Source organism: Symphodus melops, assembly GCF_947650265.1.
Source record: "Symphodus melops genome assembly, chromosome: 5".
Lineage (NCBI taxonomy): Eukaryota > Metazoa > Chordata > Actinopteri > Labriformes > Labridae > Symphodus > Symphodus melops.
In genome coordinates this window covers 19,568,856-19,587,864 of record NC_136695.1, presented here as the reverse complement: position 1 = coordinate 19,587,864, position 19,009 = coordinate 19,568,856, and the positions used below count along the sequence as shown (strand labels likewise).

Below are 19,009 nucleotides of genomic sequence, written 5' to 3'. Positions count from 1 at the left end.
CAGATTGACACTGACGTACCTTTTCTCTGCACGCTCATCTCCAGTACGTAGATGTAAAACAAACCTGGCAGACAGATACCTCTCTACCCCAGAAGAATAACAGGTGCCCAACTCATTAAAGAGCTATTTATTTTACTCCTTCCTTCTGAATTACATTTATCTTAAAAACATTTTTACAGTTACTTTTCTTCATATAAATTAAAAAATGTTCAAAATAGGATAACGAGTCTCACAAACAATGTCACTTAAAACAGTCTGGAACTGTGATGCTGTGGTTGGCAGCGACTGGGGACTGTTTAAGTCATACGTTGTTTCAAGGCTGCAGACAAAGCCCAGACAGCCTGAAGACAAACATGTAGAAGATGATTCATATGTGTGTGTGTGAGTCATGTGTATCTGGAGTGTCATCCAGTGCGCACTGGTTCACTGCGTTGTGTTAGAGATGGTGGTCTGGAAGGCAAAGGTGATGTGGCTTCGTGCGTTGTCGAGGTAAGGGTCTGAGAAGGTGTGTGTGTCACCAGAGAAATGTCTCCACTGCATCAGCTCGGACATGCTGTGGTGTTTCTGCGACGCCCCGCTGCGGTCACCTTGACGACCAAGCTGGCACGGCCTGGCAGACGCCTGTTCCTCAATCTCCTCTGCAACAGCTGAGAATAAAAAGAAAAAGTTAATCAATACAGTAATAATATTATCTATACAGCATCCGTGTGCTGCATGTCCTACCTTGTTGTGAACCGTCCATGCTGCAGCTGCAGTTTAACAGGTCGTGTGTCAGAGAGGGCGTGTCTGTCAGACTAAAAAGATCTCGAAGCTCGTTGGTGGAGAAGCTGGTGTGCTCCGCCCCTTTTCCCAGGTCAACCACTGTCCCAGAGAGGCCCTGTTTGGACACCTGTCTCTGGAATATACGCTCCTCAATCGTGCCTGTGAGAAAAAAACCAAAGCAAGACACTGAACTCAACATCAGTCTGGTCTAAGTGTACAAAGAACATCCACCTGAACATGAGTCCAGTGATGGCCCACTTCCACAGTCTGTCTGTTTCATTTCATATTGATTAGAAATTTTGTATTGATGGATTTTAATGCATCAAAAGGCCTTGCTCCAAATCAATTGAAGGACTTATTGACCGGTTATGTGCCTGGGATTCTCAGAAATCAGTGTAGTGCTACTGGTTGTTCCTAAAGTCAAGATTATATATAAAGGCTAAATCATTAGTATAAGTCATTGATGGGAAGGTATTTATTAGTAAAAAAAAAAAAAATGCAGGATTGCATATCCAAAAAAGTTCCATTTTATATTTTGTATCAAATTATTTGACACTGTTTGTTACTTCGTTCAGAATAGCTTTAATAAATGTATTTCAATAACATTCTGACTTACTGTGTTTTATGTATGTGTTGGGCTTACTGAATGGTCAGTAACAACTACTCCTAATAGGGGCTATGTATTCTGACCTGCAGTGAGGAGTCGATATATGTGCACAGTCTTCTTCTGACCATCCCTCCATACTCGAGCCATGGCCTGCACACACAATAGAGACAGACAGAATGACACATTAGCACCATCTGGTGGGTGTGCATGAGGTGATACACGTCACTAATGCTTTCTCGTCAGTTGTCCCACTCCTTTGGTCCAGATAAATGAATGATAAAAGTGTTTGAAAAGAGCTCATTCATAGTGAGTGTAAACAAGCTAAGTTTAAATGCACAATCACTGTGCATACAAGTAAATCTCTATCCAAAGTATACCTTTGTGTGTCGACGTCTGTAACACCGTCCCACCAGACTCAGTGATTTCTAAGCTGTATTTAACAGACATCCAATCAAAGTCCCCCTGCAACCCAGAGGAGTCAGCACTACAAGTGGCACACATACAGGTCCTCAGCTCTGATTAAGGGGAACCCCCAAAAGGTTGCAGGCCCTGATGGAGTTGCACTAAGAGTCCGAAGGCCTGTGTTGAACTTCCACGTCTCGCTCATGTAGGAAACTGTCCCGCGCAGCTTGAAATCATCTGTTATGATTCTAGTTTCCACATCCATAAAAAATCATCACCAATAAAATGTATGGTATCGTACATGGCTTCATGAGAGGAAGTGATGAGTCTTCATAAAAAGGAGCTGGTCCACAAAGTCCCTGTCTGTCTTGGAGAAGACCACTATCTCGTCCGCAGCATGGACAAAGCAAAAGCATTCACTGTGGACATCAGGAGGAAAGGCCTTTGTAACCTCTCACAATCAAGGAGACTGGTGACGCGGTCTGACAGCTACACGTTTCTTGGTCTTTACATTTCTGACCACCTCAAGTGGGCCAAGAACCGGATCTATCAAGGGAAGTCTCTGTCAGGGTTTATTCCACACTTTTATTGATAAGACACTTGAAGAGTCAAATAATTCATGAAGACTGATTTAAAAAAAAAAAAAGAAGAAGAGTGCTATAGACTTCAAACTCACAGAGCTCTGTATCTGTGATCAGTGATCTTACCTGGATGTCATTTGCAGGGTTCCAGTCAATATCATATAGCACCAGATGGGAGGCACCCACCAGATTAAGTCCCACCCCGCCTGCTTTGGAGCTCAGGAGAAACAGGAAATGATCGGAGTAAGGACTGTTAAAATTGTCCACCAGTCGCTGTCTCTGGTTGGTTGGGGTCTGTCCGTCGAGTCTGCAGAAAGTGTAGCCCATGTGTGCGCACAAGTCCTGGAGCAGGTCCAGTGTTTTAGTATAGTTGGACACTACGACCACCCTGATGGGAACACATCATTTGTTAGCGAGTAATTCAATGCTTGCATTTCAATGCCAACGCTTGCCTGCACCTCACCTGTCTGAAGGGCCGAACTGTCTGATGGCAGTCAGCAAATCTGACAGGACCAGGAGCTTTCCAGAGTCTGCCGTGTTCAATGCACCAGAAGAGTAGGATTCTGGGAAGAGTTCTATCAGGCCATCATATAATGAGCTCTCTAAAGAACCGCCTCCTGTTCTTTCCTGGAAGAAAAAAACAAACCAAAAATATCTATGAAGACTTACTTTAATGTTGAAGGCCGGCTGTGGCCAAATCAGCCAAAGCTCATGCTTCAATAAACAGATACAATCACAAGCCACCGCCCCCCACCCGTGGACTAATAAATAAACTCCACCTTGACAGTGGAGTGGAGCAGGCCGGGGTGGTTACAGAGCTTCTTCAGGGCAGTGATGCAGGCCAGGTGTGTGTGTGTTTGTGTGGAGCCCTGAAGGCAGGCTCTGAAGACTCGGTGGCAGAGAAGATGCTCGTACAGCTCGAGCTGCAAAGAGGAGGGTTCACAGAACACCGTCCAGTCGAGGCGAGGAGGGAGGTAGCGGTTGATGATCTCCTGCGTTCGTCTCAGGATGAACATCCCGGTGAGGCGAGAGAGCTCTGCTGCTCTCTCTTCTCCTAAAACTCTCGCCTCCTGTTGGCACATTCAAGATCAGGTTTAATGCGAGACCAAAAACTTCAAAAAATAAATAAAGCATCTACAATGAGAGGCAGGAAGGATGTACGCAGCTTTACCTCTGTGCAGGAGGGCTGTCTGGAGCGCAGAATGGGCTCTTCATAAACTTTTCGATATGCAGTGGATGACCCGAGGATGCCGGGATTAACAAACTCGATGATGGCATAGAACTCCTGTAGATCGTTCTGTACTGGGGTCCCTTTAAACCACAAAGATGATTCAGCATAAAACAGCAACAGAAAATGAACAATAAGATATACTTTAAAGGTTTGTTTTCTAATTGAAAACAAGCTGGTTGGTGTCAAACCACTGAACACATTTCCAGTTTGCAGTAGCCAATGGGAGGCTAAAGAACGGTTAGCATCTGTGTACCTGTTAATATGACTCTGCGTGTACAGCTCAGGCTGCAGAGAGCAGAGGATGTTTTGATGGTGCTGTTCTTCAATCTGTGGCCCTCGTCGCAAATCACGAGACCAAAGTCCACTTTCTGTACCTGAAAGCACGTGGGTACGCTACTTTAACTCCACAATAAAAGCAGACACATGCTGATTTATTTGTCATAAGCACAAGTTGAACAGACCTGCTCGAGGCAGCGCAGCAGCATTTCATAGCTGATCACAAGAACGCTGTGCAGAGGGGATAACACAAACTGCTCAATCCTGTGATCCTGTGACAGAAGGAAATTGTCGTTAACGTTAAGCGCTTTGAGCGGACTTACGTCTTATATGAGTGAATAAAGCCTTTCTGTTTGCAAACAGTAATTGAACCTGAAACTGCCCCCCCCCACACACACACGATATAATCTCTGCACTCACCTGATCCACAGTGAAAACACTGATCCTCTCACGTCCCAGCCATTTGTTAAACTCTGCACCCCAGTTCTGCACGAGGCTGCCAGGAGTGACCACAAGGACACGTTTAGCTACCGCTTTCCCACCATACGGTCCTTGTTTGAGCAAGGTCCAGGACAGTGCAACGCTCTGGAGGGTTTTCCCGAGGCCCATCTCGTCAGCCAGGATCGCACCATAGCGCCCCACAGCTCTGAAGTATCCACAATAACATCCATTAATAAACATCAAGAACGCTCGTGCTAGACATTCTTACTTTTCCTGCTCTGAAGCTATAAACAACAATGCACTACCTCATGCCCATGACGCATTCGTAAAGAAAGAGCAGGCCGTCTCTCTGGTGGGGTCTCAGGTGATGGGTCAGGTGTGGGTCAATCACAACATCGACCACAGGGAGGCCGGTCTTGTTATTAGACCACTGATGGTTAGGAGAGGGACGAGGCATCACCAGAGAACCTGATGAAGAAGCCCAGATTATGTAGATACTGGTGTCTGTAATGTTTGTCAAAGATACACGTCAAAAGCATGGACATATTTTTGAGAAGAATTAGTGATAGCATCATTGAAAAGTTGTCAAAGAAAACACCAAATCTGATGGGGAAGAAACAACAATTTCATTAATTGGGGCAGTTTCTGAAGAAAGATCATCAAATTCCCTCACACAAAAAATAAACCGTCTTAGAACATATATGAGCTCAGCCGTTGATGGAAACTTTCCAAACTATAACATTTCTGTTTCTGATGGACAAAGTTTGTGGTGTAAGTCTACGTACCTGGGGCCAGCGGGTCATAGCGAGGCCTGCAGGTTTGTTCCTCCTCTGCCTTACATCCTGGATGTTCTCTTCTCCCCAACAGTGTCGGGGGGCAGAAAGGTTTGGATGATGTGCGCGGCTGATGAGGTGGACGAGACTGTGTATGTGGCTCATCTTTCTCGACCTGGACCTCTTGGAAACAACGCCCCTTTGCGAAGTCGTCGTTCGAAATGATCCCCATCACCTCCACCTCCTTCCCTCCAATCATCAAGGTCTCCCCCTCTGACAAGGACGCCAGCACGGACACCTTGTAGCCACTTCCTGTACACAAACAAGCAAAGAAATACCCACTGAAATCATAACTCCTCCATTAAAAGGCCACAGTACACAACCTGCAGCAAAAAGATGGCATCACACTGTAAAATCAAAGCGTCAGCTACAAACAGACGGGTATCCTCTCTGTAATCGCTGGAGACCAAAAACAGAGCTGAAAGAGGTAAAACATCAAATGGACAGAAACTAGAGTGAAGTGTAATGTTGCTCTTTGTTTGAAATGAGTGAAACACTTTGAAATCTCCGCGTAAGAGATAATGTGAATATCGTGTTCACACATACAGCTTCTTCCTTTTCCTATACAAGGAGCCAAAATGAATTGGAACACATTGTTGAACGCAGAAAAATTAGATCAAAGTAAATGACCTCTTTCACAGTGGAACATAAACACTGTAGATCAGCGGTTCTCAACTGATCTGGCCTCAGAAACAACTACCAACTCCTCTTGTACAAATTAAGTCCCACATCAGACTGAGTTATTAAAAAAAAGGAAGTTTGGTACAAAACATGTAACAGAAAAAAAAAAATGGAACGAAAATGAAAACTGCATTTTAGGTTGCCGACTTACAACTGGTCGGAGACTACAGCTGGAAAATAGCCCCTACGGTAAAAGTTGCTCCTTTTGTTGTAAAAGTGGACTGTCCATGAAATAATCAACTAAAAAAAGGTCAACAAAATTACAAGATTTTAAACAGTATTTTAGTCTCACCCTTTCCAATGTCTTTGCCCTCCATATCTTTCAATGTGGCTGTGCGTCCTCGTGTAACCAGGACTGCGTCTCCCTCCCAGCGCTTGTGTTTCTTCTTACTGGCCTTACACCACATCACACTGAAGTAACGCGCTCCATCCGGGCTGCAGCCAGAGTCAGAGCCTGCAGCTTTAGAAACACTGCCAAATACGACAGGCGGCTCGAGAGGTTTTGGGGTCAACTGACAGAAACCATTTCCTCCTGTAACACAAGACACACAACAGGGGACAAACACCAACAGATAGCTATTAGACAAACCTACCAGCAGAGGTCTCTGTTCAACCAGGTCTACACAACACACTGGACCTGCATGATGACAGTCCAACGCTGACACCAACAGACTTACAGAAAACGTGACTGCTATCATGCAATGCTGGAACATAAAATAAACCATCATGTTTCATTATTCTGTCTCCTTATTTCTGTAAGGAGGACAAATACATGTAAGTGCAGACAACACAAAGAGTAGATAAGATTATCATAGTGAGAGCAGAGGTTTGTTGGAGACGCAATAAACAAGACCAGTAGCACATCAACCTGACATTTGGTATTTTTTTTATCAAAAAAGAAGAACATTCTGGACAAACACCGGTATACCAACATGACATTACAATCATTAAATAACATTAATGTCACAAAACCAACCCCACGTCTCCCTTCTTTCATCGCTTGCGATCAATCCAGCCAAAGAGTCTCAGACTTGTAAACGTTCGACTCTCTTCTGTGTGAATTCACGAAACTTGAGTCGTCTTCATCAGCATCACATATTTAACACTTGAAACTATTTGACACGTGCTTCACTACTGGCTCAATATCAGAACATTTCTCTCTTTTCAGAAGTATTACTTTTTCCATTTTATAAGTTGCTCCTCTTTGTGTAGCCTAATCCCTAATTGTTTTACTGTCAACGTGATTACTTAGAAGTGCTGCAAGGGGAATATCTCTTTATTTGATCACATCTGGGTTTGTTTGTTTCTTTGACCCGACTTCCTTTCTAATGGACATTTTCTTTACACACAAACAAATGAGCACAATCAACAATATAAGCCGAGCAGGCTCTCAGAACATCATCACAGTAAATGCTGTTGGAAACAAAACCTGAAAAATACCAACGATTAACACGACGCTAAAGTTCCCATCACTACCTACTGGGAGCAGGAATTGTACCATCATGGTATAAAACATTAACTTCTATTAACATTCCCTTCCAGAAACCTTATTTGTCACATATATTTGACCTCTTTGGGCCTCACACTGCATTTCTACACGTTGATACATAAAGAATCACAGACGAGTATTAACAAACACTGATGGCAACATGATTCAGCCTTATTCTGCAAAATGCAGAGCATGTCTGTACGAGGCACTATGTTTCCAAAAGATTTGAAAGTTCTGAGACGACTCTTGAACATCAAACCTCTCTTCGGCTCTTGCTCCACACTTTAAACTCCTTTTTGTTTCTAATAGTGGCCGAGGATGTGCGTGTTCTTTCTTGTTATAGAGGAATTGGCAGCCCGTGTCTAAGACGGGCTGCCTTTATTTTCTCTACTTTAATCTTGGCTCTCAGAAGTTCCTCCTCCAGTTCCTGTTTCCTCTTCAGCCCCTCCCTCTTCTCTTCCAGATATACGGCAACCTTCCGGTGATTGGCTAGCACCAGCTCGTGCTCCTCTTTGGCCAGGTGCAGAGGGCGAAACCTGTCGGGCTCATGATGGGGGTAGATGTCATTTGGGTAAAGGTCATGGCGTAGGGGCAGCGGGGAGGTGGAGAGGGGGAGGTTGACAGAGGAAGGGGTGGGAGACAATGATGCTTCATAGTCGTGCACACTGCCCAAGTCCTGCTCTCCCTCCTGCTCCTGGCCCCCGTCCAGCTCTGGCCCTGTGTGAGTGGAGAGGAGGGGGAGGTCTGGCGGAGGTTTCACATCCTCTTCGGGGTCCAGCTGGACCACCTCATGAGGGATACTTGGGACAGCTGCTGAGTAATCCTGGAGTCCAGCCAGAGAGGAGCTGCTGCCAGGGTGTTCAATTGGAGAGCTGTGCTTGTTGTATATTAATCTGAAAAAAGAACGACAGATTTAAAGCAAGTGCAATAGAGTAGACTGAGAGTCAGCATATTGTTTATTAAAGGTCTGTGGAAGTGTTTACGCACACTTAAATCAATTAAATCATCAGCCTAAAAAGATTTCATTGAACCAGTTTCACCCTTCAACATCACAACCTGGTACCTGACTAACATTCATCACAATCCATTACACAGGATCATAACATCGGGCAGCAGCAGGAAGCACTACTTTAAAACGAGAGGACAAAACTAAAAGGACAACACGTCGCCTCAGACAGCCACGCACATCTTCACTCATGAATGACTGATTTGTTCATGTATTTTTAACACCTCTCTTTGTTTTGTCTTTTTTAACGGATCTATTACGCATCATCTGTTACGGCTGACAAGCTTCACTTTTGGGTCTTTATGTGTTTGTTGTTGTTGTTGTTTGTGCACACTGAACTTCCTAACAGATAAATAAAAGTTGTTTCAAATTCAAATGCTAAGACTTCAAAAAAAAGTGGAATTGAATGAATTCTCTGCTCATGGCAGTGAGTAAACTGAAGCATACTTAGTGAGCTTGAATATGTGGTAGGTTTCTATAGTTATGGAGGTATGGGCCTTTAAATTAATACATGCATACCATTTTGGGATAACTGCGTTGTTCTTGAAAGATGCACTGGAAAGATGACCAAAGTATGACCAGGGTATGTGGAATGTAACTAAACGTTTTAGCAGGATAAACCGTGTTTTTTCTCTTTAACCATGTGCCGGCTGAGTGTGTGTGTAATTTGATTGTGAGTTCGGTTCATCCCTTTCCCCCCTCTCGTAACAGATAGCTTAACTGCAGAATCAGTGTCATGAATCAAGCTCCTTTTTTTAATAATGATGTGCGTGTGTGTATCTGTGTGCTATCTACATTCTCATCTTAATGCTGTGCTATCCATTCACTTCTGCGTTTAACTGGGTGTCTGTGCTTGTTTATAGTTTACCTGCGCAAAGCCTGGTCCTTCTCGTGGATCGGCACATGGTGAAACAGGTGAGGGATCATCTCCATAATTCTCCTGGTTGGCTCAGAGATGCTGGCTCTGTACTCTGGCTGGGCGTGTCTCCGCTGCATCACTTCCTGCTTGGCTGACTCTTTCAGCCTCTTGTAGAGGGTCCTGAGGCCCTGAGCGGTGCGATGGGGTCTGTCCCCTCCGAGGGCGTTGTACTGTTCGGCCACAGTGTCCCAGCATTTGTTCTTGTCCACGATGACTGCATGCTTGTTGGTGTGCTCCTCCAGGATGCGGATATGAGGGCGAACTAGCTTCAACAGGTCCAGCTTCTCGGAGAGGGTGAAGTTGGAGGAGCGAGCTTTGCCCACCATACTGGACAGAAACGCCGAGCTGGACGCCATCTTACGGCATAGCGGACTCACGCCGGCCGAGTCAGGCCTGTGGGTGCTACCCCTCAGCCCTGACACTTGATGGGATGGCTTCTCCACCTGTCTTTTCTTGTCCCTACTTCTGGCTTTTTTTTTGGTCCACAGTTACAAAGCTAACACTGGTCTAACTCCCACATATCTCTCAGTTTACCTTCTTTCTTCTCTGACCCAAACATAAACTATGCCTAACATGTGCATGGATTCATACACTCCTCCTTAGGTCCCTCTCAGCTACGTTGCAAAAACAAAAACAGGCTGTGCTGCACACAATAAGAATCAGGCTTAACTAGGCCAGCCTCGTTTAGGCCCCCGCCTACCGCGGAGGGCTTTGGATGAATTCCTCCCAGCTTAGGCTGACGTAGCTAAGCCGCTTAAACCCAGCCCGACCTACTTCCAGCTCGGTCTCTCTAAACCCCAAACCCAGCACAGCTCTCGCCATAATAAGAGAACAGGACGACAGCAGAGACCCTGTTTTCTGCATGAAATGAGGGAAACACTCTTTAAACTGTGTATTTACCGATATTAAAGGGTTATGGGCCTTTTTCCCATCAACCTGAACCCTCCCCTGGAAACAGCGCTGGTTTAACTCTGTGTGTGGGGGAGGGGGTCGGACGCGCTCCGTACGCGTTGTATTCCGCCGTGCACGGTAAATGCATAAAATAAACCCTAACTCTCCATTAGTTGTATTAATTCACGGGGCTAAAACACGTGTTCAGGGGTCGTGTGAGCCAGAGGCAGAGAGTGTGTCTGCAGCGTGTTTTTACAGTGAAAAAACAGGCACTAGTTGCTCCGCCTGGAGGAGAGCGCGGTGGTTCACTGATCCTGAGCACAGTCCTAATCTGCCCGACGCTGCCGCTGCACTACCCCGCTTCATTTACATAATGCTGGACCTGCTGTCAGCCTCAGCACGCCCCGGCTTAACATCCATCTTCAGTCTGCATTTAGGTTTTATTAGCGTCAAAAAGACAGTCGTGCTGATCAAAATGAGAAAGAAAGCGATTCATGCTCCGCAGAAATATTCAAGGCGCTGCACGGTTTATTTTACGACATGAAATAACTTCAAAGTCTGGCTTCGTTTCACTACAGATGCTTGATTTAAAAAAAAATGTAGATAGATGAAAAAAATAAGTGCAGCAAGGAGTTCAAACACCTTACTCGGTAATTAGTTGCAAATGGAGGATTTGGCCCTTTTCTATGATTAACGTGTTTATGTGTTGGTGGTTAACAATGGAGAAGGTAAAGTAGGCACTTTAAAGTACAGTACTGGTCTCCTGATCTATATGATTTATATTAGCTTGTAGTATAGGGTGACATCAGACTTTACCAGGAGTCATCTATAAAGGCAGCATCATTTAAGAGAGATACTATCAAAACATTGATGTATTTTATGAGCAATTTAAAAGTGAAAGTATGTATTCAAGAGCTGAAACATTTACATACAAGCTTAAAGGTGTAAAGTTTCCTTTTTAACATATCTTTAGTGGATTTAAAATTAAGTTAAAATGTTCCTATCCATAGTTCAGGGGATAATTATTGTCTGTTTCAAGATAAAACTGCAGATTTTAGCGTAAACGACATCTTGACATGCTGGGTGGAAAAGAAGAGGAGCTCATCAACACAGATGAAAACAGATTGGTGAACTGACGAGGGATAGTTCTTTTGAGGACATAGAAAAGGTCTTAAAGCTCCACTTTCAACTCGAGAATAATGAGAGCAGAAACTAAAGTGTCTGGTTTGTGTTTTTGTTCAGTGCATGAATGTGAATACTGAAACGTTACCCTGGGTGGAAAATGAAGAGTAAAATAGCTAGTCTGCATATCCAACACACACTTCCCCAGAGGTTTGTAGATACAGGAAACTCTGTAAATATTTCAACCCACAGTTTCTGTCATAGCAACAAATCTTTGTGTTTTTACCTGCTGGTCTGTCGTCCTCTGTGTGCTCTTCGGAGACGGTGTCAGGATGTTTTGTCTCACTGTCATTTTCCTTGCTTTCTGTTGCACTGAGAACAAGAGCCAGAGCCCTCGACAAAGCTGGAGCCGGCTGAGAAGGTTTGACATCATGCTCTGTTATTCTCTGATCTGGTGCTGCCAGACTCCTCTGGACCTGCAAGATGAGCGAAAGAAATAAAGAAGTTATAATCTTAGAAAGTTCAAGAAAAACAAAACTATGTATAAAGAACTGAATTGATAGAAATTGAAAGAATACTAAATCATTAACATCACTTTAGATTTAATGTTGCAAAGGATTTACCTTTTCCAGTGCATTGCCTAATCCCTGTTTAGGAGTAAGGGGCTTGGATTGAGGCAATGGACACGAGGTGGACGCTCCCGGGGCCACAAAACGAGGTTTTTTCATTGCATTGCCAAAGAGTTGGCTCGGAGCTGCAGAGCGACGCATCTTCTAAAAGAAACACACAATGATCTCCTGCACACAGAAATAAACAGCTCATTTACTTGAATTTCCCTCGGGATCAATAAAGTATCTATCTATCTATCTATCTATCTATCTTTACTAATGATCAAGTGGTCCAGAAACTAAACAAATCTGAAAAGCAGGGGTCCTAGCTAAATGTGAAAATAATATTGTAATATCTTCATGGTGCCCTTTTCCACAACAGGTTTATCAAAAATGTATTTTCTTTCATGCTCCCTTTGTACTTGTATTATTCTTTATACTTAACTTTTTTTTATTCTATTTTATATATTGGTATTTGCTTCTTATCATGTATTTTAGCCTTGTTTTTTTTTTCTTTTGCACCAACACACCAGGACAAATTCCTCATATAGGTAAATGTACTTGGCAATAGAAACCATAGTTTGGCATGAGGACTGTTGTGTTTTTGATCATATACAAATTCATTTCAGCCTTGATGTACTTCACATGCCACTAATAAGCATTTTCTTACCCCATAAAACGCATCACATTACTTAATCTCAGTCTTCACCTGATATCCTGGGTACCTTCCTCTCTCCTCACAACAAGCTACAAACACATCAAGCTCACTCTGGCATGTTAGCGAGTTAGCTAACCTGCTCGTTAAAACACTCGTCTGCTGAGAAGTATTTTTATATCACGTGTCATACATACCCGAACAAAGAAAATGCTTGATTAAAACAACTAAGGGCCCAAACTGTCACTCCATTCACCTTTTTAACTTTGTTTTGTCTCTTTTTTTCCCTTCTCGAGCACTCTTGATTTTGCTCAGTTTCTCCCGCTGAATGGACCTGCGGATCTGATTGGTTGAACACCAAAATGTAGGCGTGGACAAAAAGTGGGGTGCGTTTGTTTTATGACAGCGCAGAGGTTGAAAGTTTGCATCTCGAGTTAAAATGTACTCAATACGTCAACCTGAGTTATAAATGAAGCATTCACAGAGTGACGTGTAACATCCTGTAATACATGCAGATAATACTGATAAGTCATGTAATACTGCAGAGTTAAGTTTGAAAAATGTTTGTGAGGTGGTCACGAGGTTCTAACTGTTTTTTTTTTATAACTTTAATGGCTTTTAACTGTTTTAATCAATTTAATTGCTGTCTGTGTAGTGTTACTTATGCAGGACTCCCTTGAAAATAAGGTTTTTAACCTCAATGGGACTTTTCCTGGATAAAGAAGGGTTAAATTTAAAAAAAAAAACATTGACTAATATTAAATAATATCAGTTTTGAAGATGTTTTTTGTTCCTCGCTGATTTGCAACATTTTCTTTACAAGTATGTCTTATATTTTTAGAGTTTGGTTAATCATTGTCACCTTTTTATAGATGTAATATCAATAGATGTGTAGTTGGAATTGTGTTGATGGTAAGGAACGGAGAGCATTTTGCCAACTCAAATACTAATAATGTAGATGAGAATCAAATTCAAATATGAATCCTCAAATGAAAGCCTATACAAGTCAATAAATTCTTTATTAGGTTTTTGTGTATTAGTTATAAAATCCATAGTATCATGTTTATTTAATTAAACTGACTTGAGGAAATATATTTTTCTGAGAGAGCTCATATAAAATTGTAAAATACTATTTAAAGAGGTTATTTTATACTTTATAGGCCTGCATGTGTTTTGAATACTTCCTCCCACTTTGACTAAAAAACAGATGTAAAAAAAAAAAATATTAAGGAACTCAGATGAGTTTGTGGTATTAGGTTGCTCTTTGATTTATGTGGTCTCTGCCATCTGATGTCATGCAGTCTCTAATCCAATCAGGCAGAGGGAGAGTGTAATCCATGTTAATCCCACATCTATAGCGACAGAGACAAACCTAGAATAGAGTGTTTCATTTATAGAGCCAGAAACAGTTGAAGGACAGCAGTAATCTCTGAAGGCTTCGCTACAACACAGCAGTGCAGATCATGCACTACTACTGAATTTGTCTGTTTTTCTGAGTGTAATTCTGTCTGTCTGTCGTTCTGATCTGATCTCGTCTGACAGCTGCTCGCCTGTGTCCTGAACCCTTGTTGTCAGGGCTACCTCTCCATGGAGACGCATTCCCAAAGGTTGAGAGGAGGGCTCTAAGGTAAAGGAGACCCTCACCTTGATGGAGCAACAAGTCAATAGAAAGAGGAAGAAGAAGGGAAGACTGTAAAGGTGGAGGGATAAGAGACAGTTTCACACTGGAGACACGAGAAGGATTAGGATTCAATTGAAGGAAAGAAAAGGAAAAAAGTTGCATGAATTTAGAGTAATTTTTTCAGGTAAGAATTTAACAAGGTAAGATACAATTAAGCGTGGCAACAGTTTTATTTCTGTAAATGTTTAAATAGTATGTGTTTGTTTGCAGGATGGGCTATGAACTGGAGAGGTTTGTGGGCTATGTGAATGAAGGGCTGCTGTGCTGTGTGTGTCGAGACGTGTTGGATCGCCCCCTCCAGGCCCCATGTGAACATGCTTACTGCAGTGCCTGCATCAGCAGCTGGCTTCTCCATCACCACTCCTGCCCTGAGGATAGACTGCCACTGGATGTGGGCAGCCTCAAACCTCTGTACAGGTTTGTCTACATCTCTTTATTGAATGACAAATGTTTTTCATGTTAAAGGTCATAAACAGGTAAACTGCTGTCTATGCTACTGATACTACTTTGTTTTTTAAACAAAAGGTACATGCGTAATGACCTGAACCGCCTGCAGATCCGTTGCGTGAATGCAGGGCAGGGTTGTGAGGTGGTCTGCTCTCTGGAGACCATGCACACACATGAGGATGAGTGTGAGTTTGCCTTCGTCTCCTGCGCTAACACAGGTATGGAGCCTTGTACTGAGGTCATATCGTTTGAGATTTTGATGAGTTTATTCATCAATGGGTGTCCAGGTGCACGTTTGTGTTGCAGAGGTAATATGACACCTTTGTGTGTGACTGTGGAAGAGCACCAGAAGGTTCTATTGTTGTCACAGCCGTGTGACATTTAGCTCCCACAGGTTGCATTCAGGGTCAGCTTTCTATCATTGGTTAATGAGCTATATAAAAGTGTGTATGTGATGGGTTGAATAATATAATTGTCCCTAAAGCTGAATCTATCAACAGACTGGATAAAGATGCAGCATGTCACGGCCGTGGTTCCATTCTGACAGACAACACTGAGACGCTGTGCAGGCTGAGAAAATAGACACTTTAATGTTCTTTGCAGAGCCCTTATATACAGTTCAACAGATGTCACAAATTCCTTCCCACTTTAGATACTTCTGTACATGGTCAGGAGAATCACATCACCTTTACCCTTACAATGTCAAACCTCTATTAGAAGAACAATTCCTCATTCCATTGTCAACTGAGGCCATACATTTATACTTTTAGAAAACCTTGAAAGACATTCTTCTCTTCAAATATGGTCATAGCTTCTCCAAATAGATCGTAGTCTGCTCACAGCAAAGTCACCTCTACAAAGTGTAACCAAACTGAACGTATTCACAGAAATTCGTACTATCAGTATGTGTACTACTATAAATATATGCTCACAACAAGACTGTGACCTGTTGTTGGCAGGTGGAGAGTACATTTGTTATCACTGTGGTAGGTACAGATTTGTTGAGTTTTTGCATGCAGAGTGGCTTTTGCAGTGATGGGAACATTAAGAGGAAATTTTTGTTAGACTCATACAAACATTGCTGTTGCTGTCTGAGTATGGGTTGCATTGAAAAGTGGAGATTTGCATGGTCATACAGCATTCAGCAAATCATTTTAAGGATTTTGTGAAAAAATAGTGCTACTTCTCTGTGCAGCACATTAGTGTCATGCTTTGTATTGAAATTATGAAGTTCATCATCCCAATTAAATTAATTAATTAATTAAATTCAAAGAATAAAAAGCATTTCATGTGAGGCTTGACAAGTTTCCTTTATTTCTGTCCTATCAGGGTGTCCTGTGCAGGTAGAGAGGCGGGGTTTGGAGGCTCACTTGGCAGAATGTAACTTCCGCAGCAGGGAGTGTCCAAACGGCTGTGGTCATACTCTTCTCTCCATTGATCAATCGCAGCATAACTGTGTGGCTGAGCTGCGCACTGAGGTGGAGATGCTCAGGTATCTATGTATATGTGTATCACACGGAGGTAACTTCATCATTGTTGACATTATTTTAAATCTTTTTTTTTTTTTTTTTACGGCAGGGCAGAGATGCTGTGCAAGGTTGAAGAGGTGAGACGAGAGATGGAGTCTCGGTTGGACTCACAGAGGAGACACATGGTTCAGAAAGAGTCGCAGCTGAAGAACGATGTGGAGGAACTCAAGGTGAACCGTCACTCCTTATCTTTTTTTTATTCAACCCCTGTACTTTTCTGTCTCAAGAAAGGGGCTGGAGCAATGACTTGTTTTACTGTCACATTACCTTTACATTCACAAACATAATACAGAACAGCACTGCCTTCACTCCATTTTATGTCCACAAAGTACTCTTACATAAAAAGCACAGGATTGTTTCTTCGAGTGTAAGGACATTTACACTGAGAACATGTTTGCTAAACTGCAACTTAAACGTAAAAATATTTCAGGTTAGAGTCTGGTGAATTCTTAACCTTAAAAAAACCCATTGATTTAAAGGTACAATATGTAAGATATCTACTGACTTAATCATACAAATGACATAACTGAATCATCAGATCTTAAAGAAACGGCTTCTCTGACAACAATGCAGGAGCCAGTATGTCTTCAGACTCTGCCCCCACTGTGAAACCATTCAGGTCGAGGGAGAGCTCAGATTTCTCACATTATGCCCAATATGCCAGACTGTAAGAGAGGAATACCTCAAAGTACACACGTACAGTACATCCTGAATTTGAACACACGACACACACTCAAAAACTCCCATATCTGCTGGGAGAAAAACACCTGTGAGATTATAGCTGCAAAATGTATCACAGCCTGTGACAAATTAAATACTAAAGAAAATTCTCCTCCTAAATTTCAGTTCCGGGTGGTTTGTTGTTGTTTTGGTCAGAGAAGTAGGTGGTTTAAAGGCACACGCACATGGTTATTTTGTCCAAATGCCAAACAAATAGGTGTTGTAGCGATGAAAGCTGGCAAGTGAAGTTGTACAGAGCAAAACAGTTTTCAATCAAAGGCGCCGTTTGTCAACAGGTAAGGCAGACAGCTGCTTAGGGCCGCCCCCCCCCCCTGACTAGGATTCTACTCAACCTAAGCATTTTTCTAATAAGCTCCACAACCAGAAACATGGTAAAACTAGGATAAATATTGAAGAGGAGTTTTAAAAAAATAGAGTTTAGAAGACAGGAAGGTTTCTTGACTGATGCAGAGCTGGCTGAACAGGTGTGTATCAGCTTTAGGGAAGTGTTTTTGAGTTTGTTCATGTTTAGTTTACATGAATATTGTAATCGATTTGGGCTACCAAGTGGGTACATTTGGAGAATAAAGAAGGAAGGCAGCTCTCGCCAATGTTTGGACTGCAGTAACATGGTGGAAGAAGAACATTATTAAATAGCTTTTCCGGGGCTTTTTAGAATTTATTTAGGGGCTTCTTTTGTTGATACAACAGTGCGGTGAGTATGAAATCGTGAGCGGCTGCCTTCATGCATGTTTTGTACCTGTACATTCTTTCTGATCAGGATCAGTTGTCCCGTGTGATGTGCGACATGAGAGCCCTGCTCGGAGCCGAGCGTCTCAGGAGACAGGAGTTGGCAGAAGCAGAGCTGGAGAAGAGGGAATTGCTAGAGCTCTTTAGAGACCTGCATCCTACCAGGAGTCAGCAACTTGTAGAACCAGCAGTCAGGGAGCAGCTTCAGGGAGAGTTAAGCGCAACTGGATGGGATCCACATGTCGAACTGACAAGACACCAGCAGAGGGAGTCACCTTTACACGCCTCCAGCCTCTCACTACATTCAGCTCAGGGTATGAATATCTCAGGTCCACCTCAATCACCTCAGCTGGGAGAGGGGGCCCGCAAGGTTGGGACAAGGAGCCTGACTCTGGACTGCATCAAGAGGAAGAGTCGGGAGGTGACGGTGATCTGAGAGGACTGAACCAGCCAAAGTTGATTCTGACAAAAGTAATGAAAACATTCTGAATGCACTATATGTTGTGTAGATTCCTGCATTAGCTCATCATTTTTTAAAAAACGTGTTTATTTGGATCAAGCCAAAAAAGAGAAAGACATTGATGTTGTATTGAAGAGTTGAGTCTTTCGGAATAATTCTAGAAGTTAAATTGATTATTTGACCCAAAGCTTGCATAGAACTGAACATACATTTTAAAAACTCATATTTTGTATCCGTCTGATTTTCATTTAAAAAAACAAACAAACAAATAATTTACTGGATTTCAGAAACAAATTATTTCGAGGTTCCTCTGAACAAAAGTGTGTTTAAAGGTTTATTCAGAGCAAGAGAAAGCTGGTTACAATCTTTTTTTTTATTTTTTATTATTAAGATACAAGAAGTTTTTGTATGTTAGCTGCTCATTGTTTGTGTGAAACTTGTGAAATTGTGCTGCTGCTGCCCATCTCGGTAGATTTCTTTCCTGGTTAAATAAAGTTTAAATTGTAAAATCGTTTATTTAGATCTTTTTATCTTGTAATGTACAACTACAAGACAGAAATTTGTTTATCTTTTCTTTTCTTTAATGTGGCCCTAATAATCCATCGCAGACGTAGGAGAACATGTTTGACTCGACTTTTTGAAGAACATTTTTGGAACATTATATGATAAATAAATATTGAGCAGAAAGTGACACATTCAGATTATGTCAAGGCTCAGTCTTGGACAGCCATGTTGATGTTATTCATACAAAAAAATGAGGCCTACAAAACCAGCTTTCATGTAATATAGTTAATGGTGAAACTAATTCTCCACCACTAATCCTGTGCAAGTATCGTTCAAGGTTTCATATTTGGGGTTTAACTGATGCACCTATTGGACTCACAATTGATTTCTATTTGACTTAGAACACTTACAAAA

General features: G+C 42.4%; 3 protein-coding genes across 10 annotated transcripts; 1 reads left to right on the top strand and 2 right to left on the bottom strand.

The window, feature by feature from the left end:
* Positions 1–111: 111 nt before the first annotated feature.
* rad54b (RAD54 homolog B) lies at positions 112–12,861 on the bottom strand. Of its 8 annotated transcripts, none has more exons than XM_079345092.1 (16): positions 12,761–12,861; positions 11,865–12,014; positions 11,528–11,717; positions 6,107–6,346; positions 5,086–5,385; positions 4,606–4,768; positions 4,280–4,505; positions 4,045–4,131; positions 3,837–3,957; positions 3,524–3,663; positions 3,132–3,422; positions 2,816–2,979; positions 2,479–2,740; positions 1,453–1,519; positions 724–921; positions 112–647 (listed from the first exon to the last, which is right to left on the bottom strand). In XM_079345092.1, the coding sequence occupies exons 2-16, from the start codon at positions 12,009–12,011 to the stop codon at positions 424–426; spliced, it is 2,820 nt and encodes a 939-aa protein (XP_079201218.1). In that variant the 5' UTR covers positions 12,012–12,014; positions 12,761–12,861; the 3' UTR covers positions 112–423. The 8 variants fall into 8 exon arrangements, with proteins under 8 accessions (XP_079201218.1, XP_079201215.1, XP_079201220.1 ...); XM_079345089.1 differs by having other exon boundaries at positions 11,865–12,038; positions 12,761–12,859; XM_079345094.1 differs by having other exon boundaries at positions 11,865–12,011; positions 12,761–12,855.
* On the bottom strand, positions 6,684–11,163 carry LOC306824762 (fibrinogen silencer-binding protein-like). Its single transcript, XM_079345098.1, has 2 exons — positions 9,178–11,163; positions 6,684–8,196 (listed from the first exon to the last, which is right to left on the bottom strand). Exons 1-2 carry the CDS (start codon positions 9,582–9,584, stop codon positions 7,641–7,643), a joined length of 963 nt encoding a protein of 320 aa, XP_079201224.1. The 5' UTR covers positions 9,585–11,163; the 3' UTR covers positions 6,684–7,640.
* A 1,063-nt stretch (positions 12,862–13,924) lies between the features above and the next one.
* Positions 13,925–18,193, top strand: rnf41l (ring finger protein 41, like). Its single transcript, XM_079344020.1, has 6 exons — positions 13,925–14,309; positions 14,396–14,602; positions 14,711–14,850; positions 15,962–16,124; positions 16,211–16,331; positions 17,663–18,193. The coding sequence occupies exons 2-6, from the start codon at positions 14,397–14,399 to the stop codon at positions 18,065–18,067; spliced, it is 1,035 nt and encodes a 344-aa protein (XP_079200146.1). The 5' UTR covers positions 13,925–14,309; position 14,396; the 3' UTR covers positions 18,068–18,193.
* Positions 18,194–19,009: the final 816 nt, after the last annotated feature.

Bases quoted from the DNA above. Each gene is read 5' to 3' on its own strand.
- LOC306824762 (XM_079345098.1), bottom strand. From the start codon at position 9,584: ATGGCGTCCAGCTCGGCGTTTCTGTCCAGTATGGTGGGCAAAGCTCGC. The intron at 8,197-9,177 runs GTAAACTATAAA...TTCTTTTTTCAG, and splicing joins AAGGACCAGGCTTTGCGCAG to ATTAATATACAACAAGCACA.
- rad54b (XM_079345092.1), bottom strand. From the start codon at position 12,011: ATGCGTCGCTCTGCAGCTCCGAGCCAACTCTTTGGCAATGCAATGAAA. The intron at 3,958-4,044 runs GTCTGTTCAACT...ACGTGCTTTCAG, and splicing joins TGCTGCGCTGCCTCGAGCAG to GTACAGAAAGTGGACTTTGG. The intron at 648-723 runs GTAGGACATGCA...TTTTATTCTCAG, and splicing joins CATGGACGGTTCACAACAAG to CTGTTGCAGAGGAGATTGAG.
- rnf41l (XM_079344020.1), top strand. From the start codon at position 14,397: ATGGGCTATGAACTGGAGAGGTTTGTGGGCTATGTGAATGAAGGGCTG. The intron at 14,851-15,961 runs GTATGGAGCCTT...CTGTCCTATCAG, and splicing joins CGTCTCCTGCGCTAACACAG to GGTGTCCTGTGCAGGTAGAG. The intron at 16,125-16,210 runs GTATCTATGTAT...TTTTTACGGCAG, and splicing joins ACTGAGGTGGAGATGCTCAG to GGCAGAGATGCTGTGCAAGG.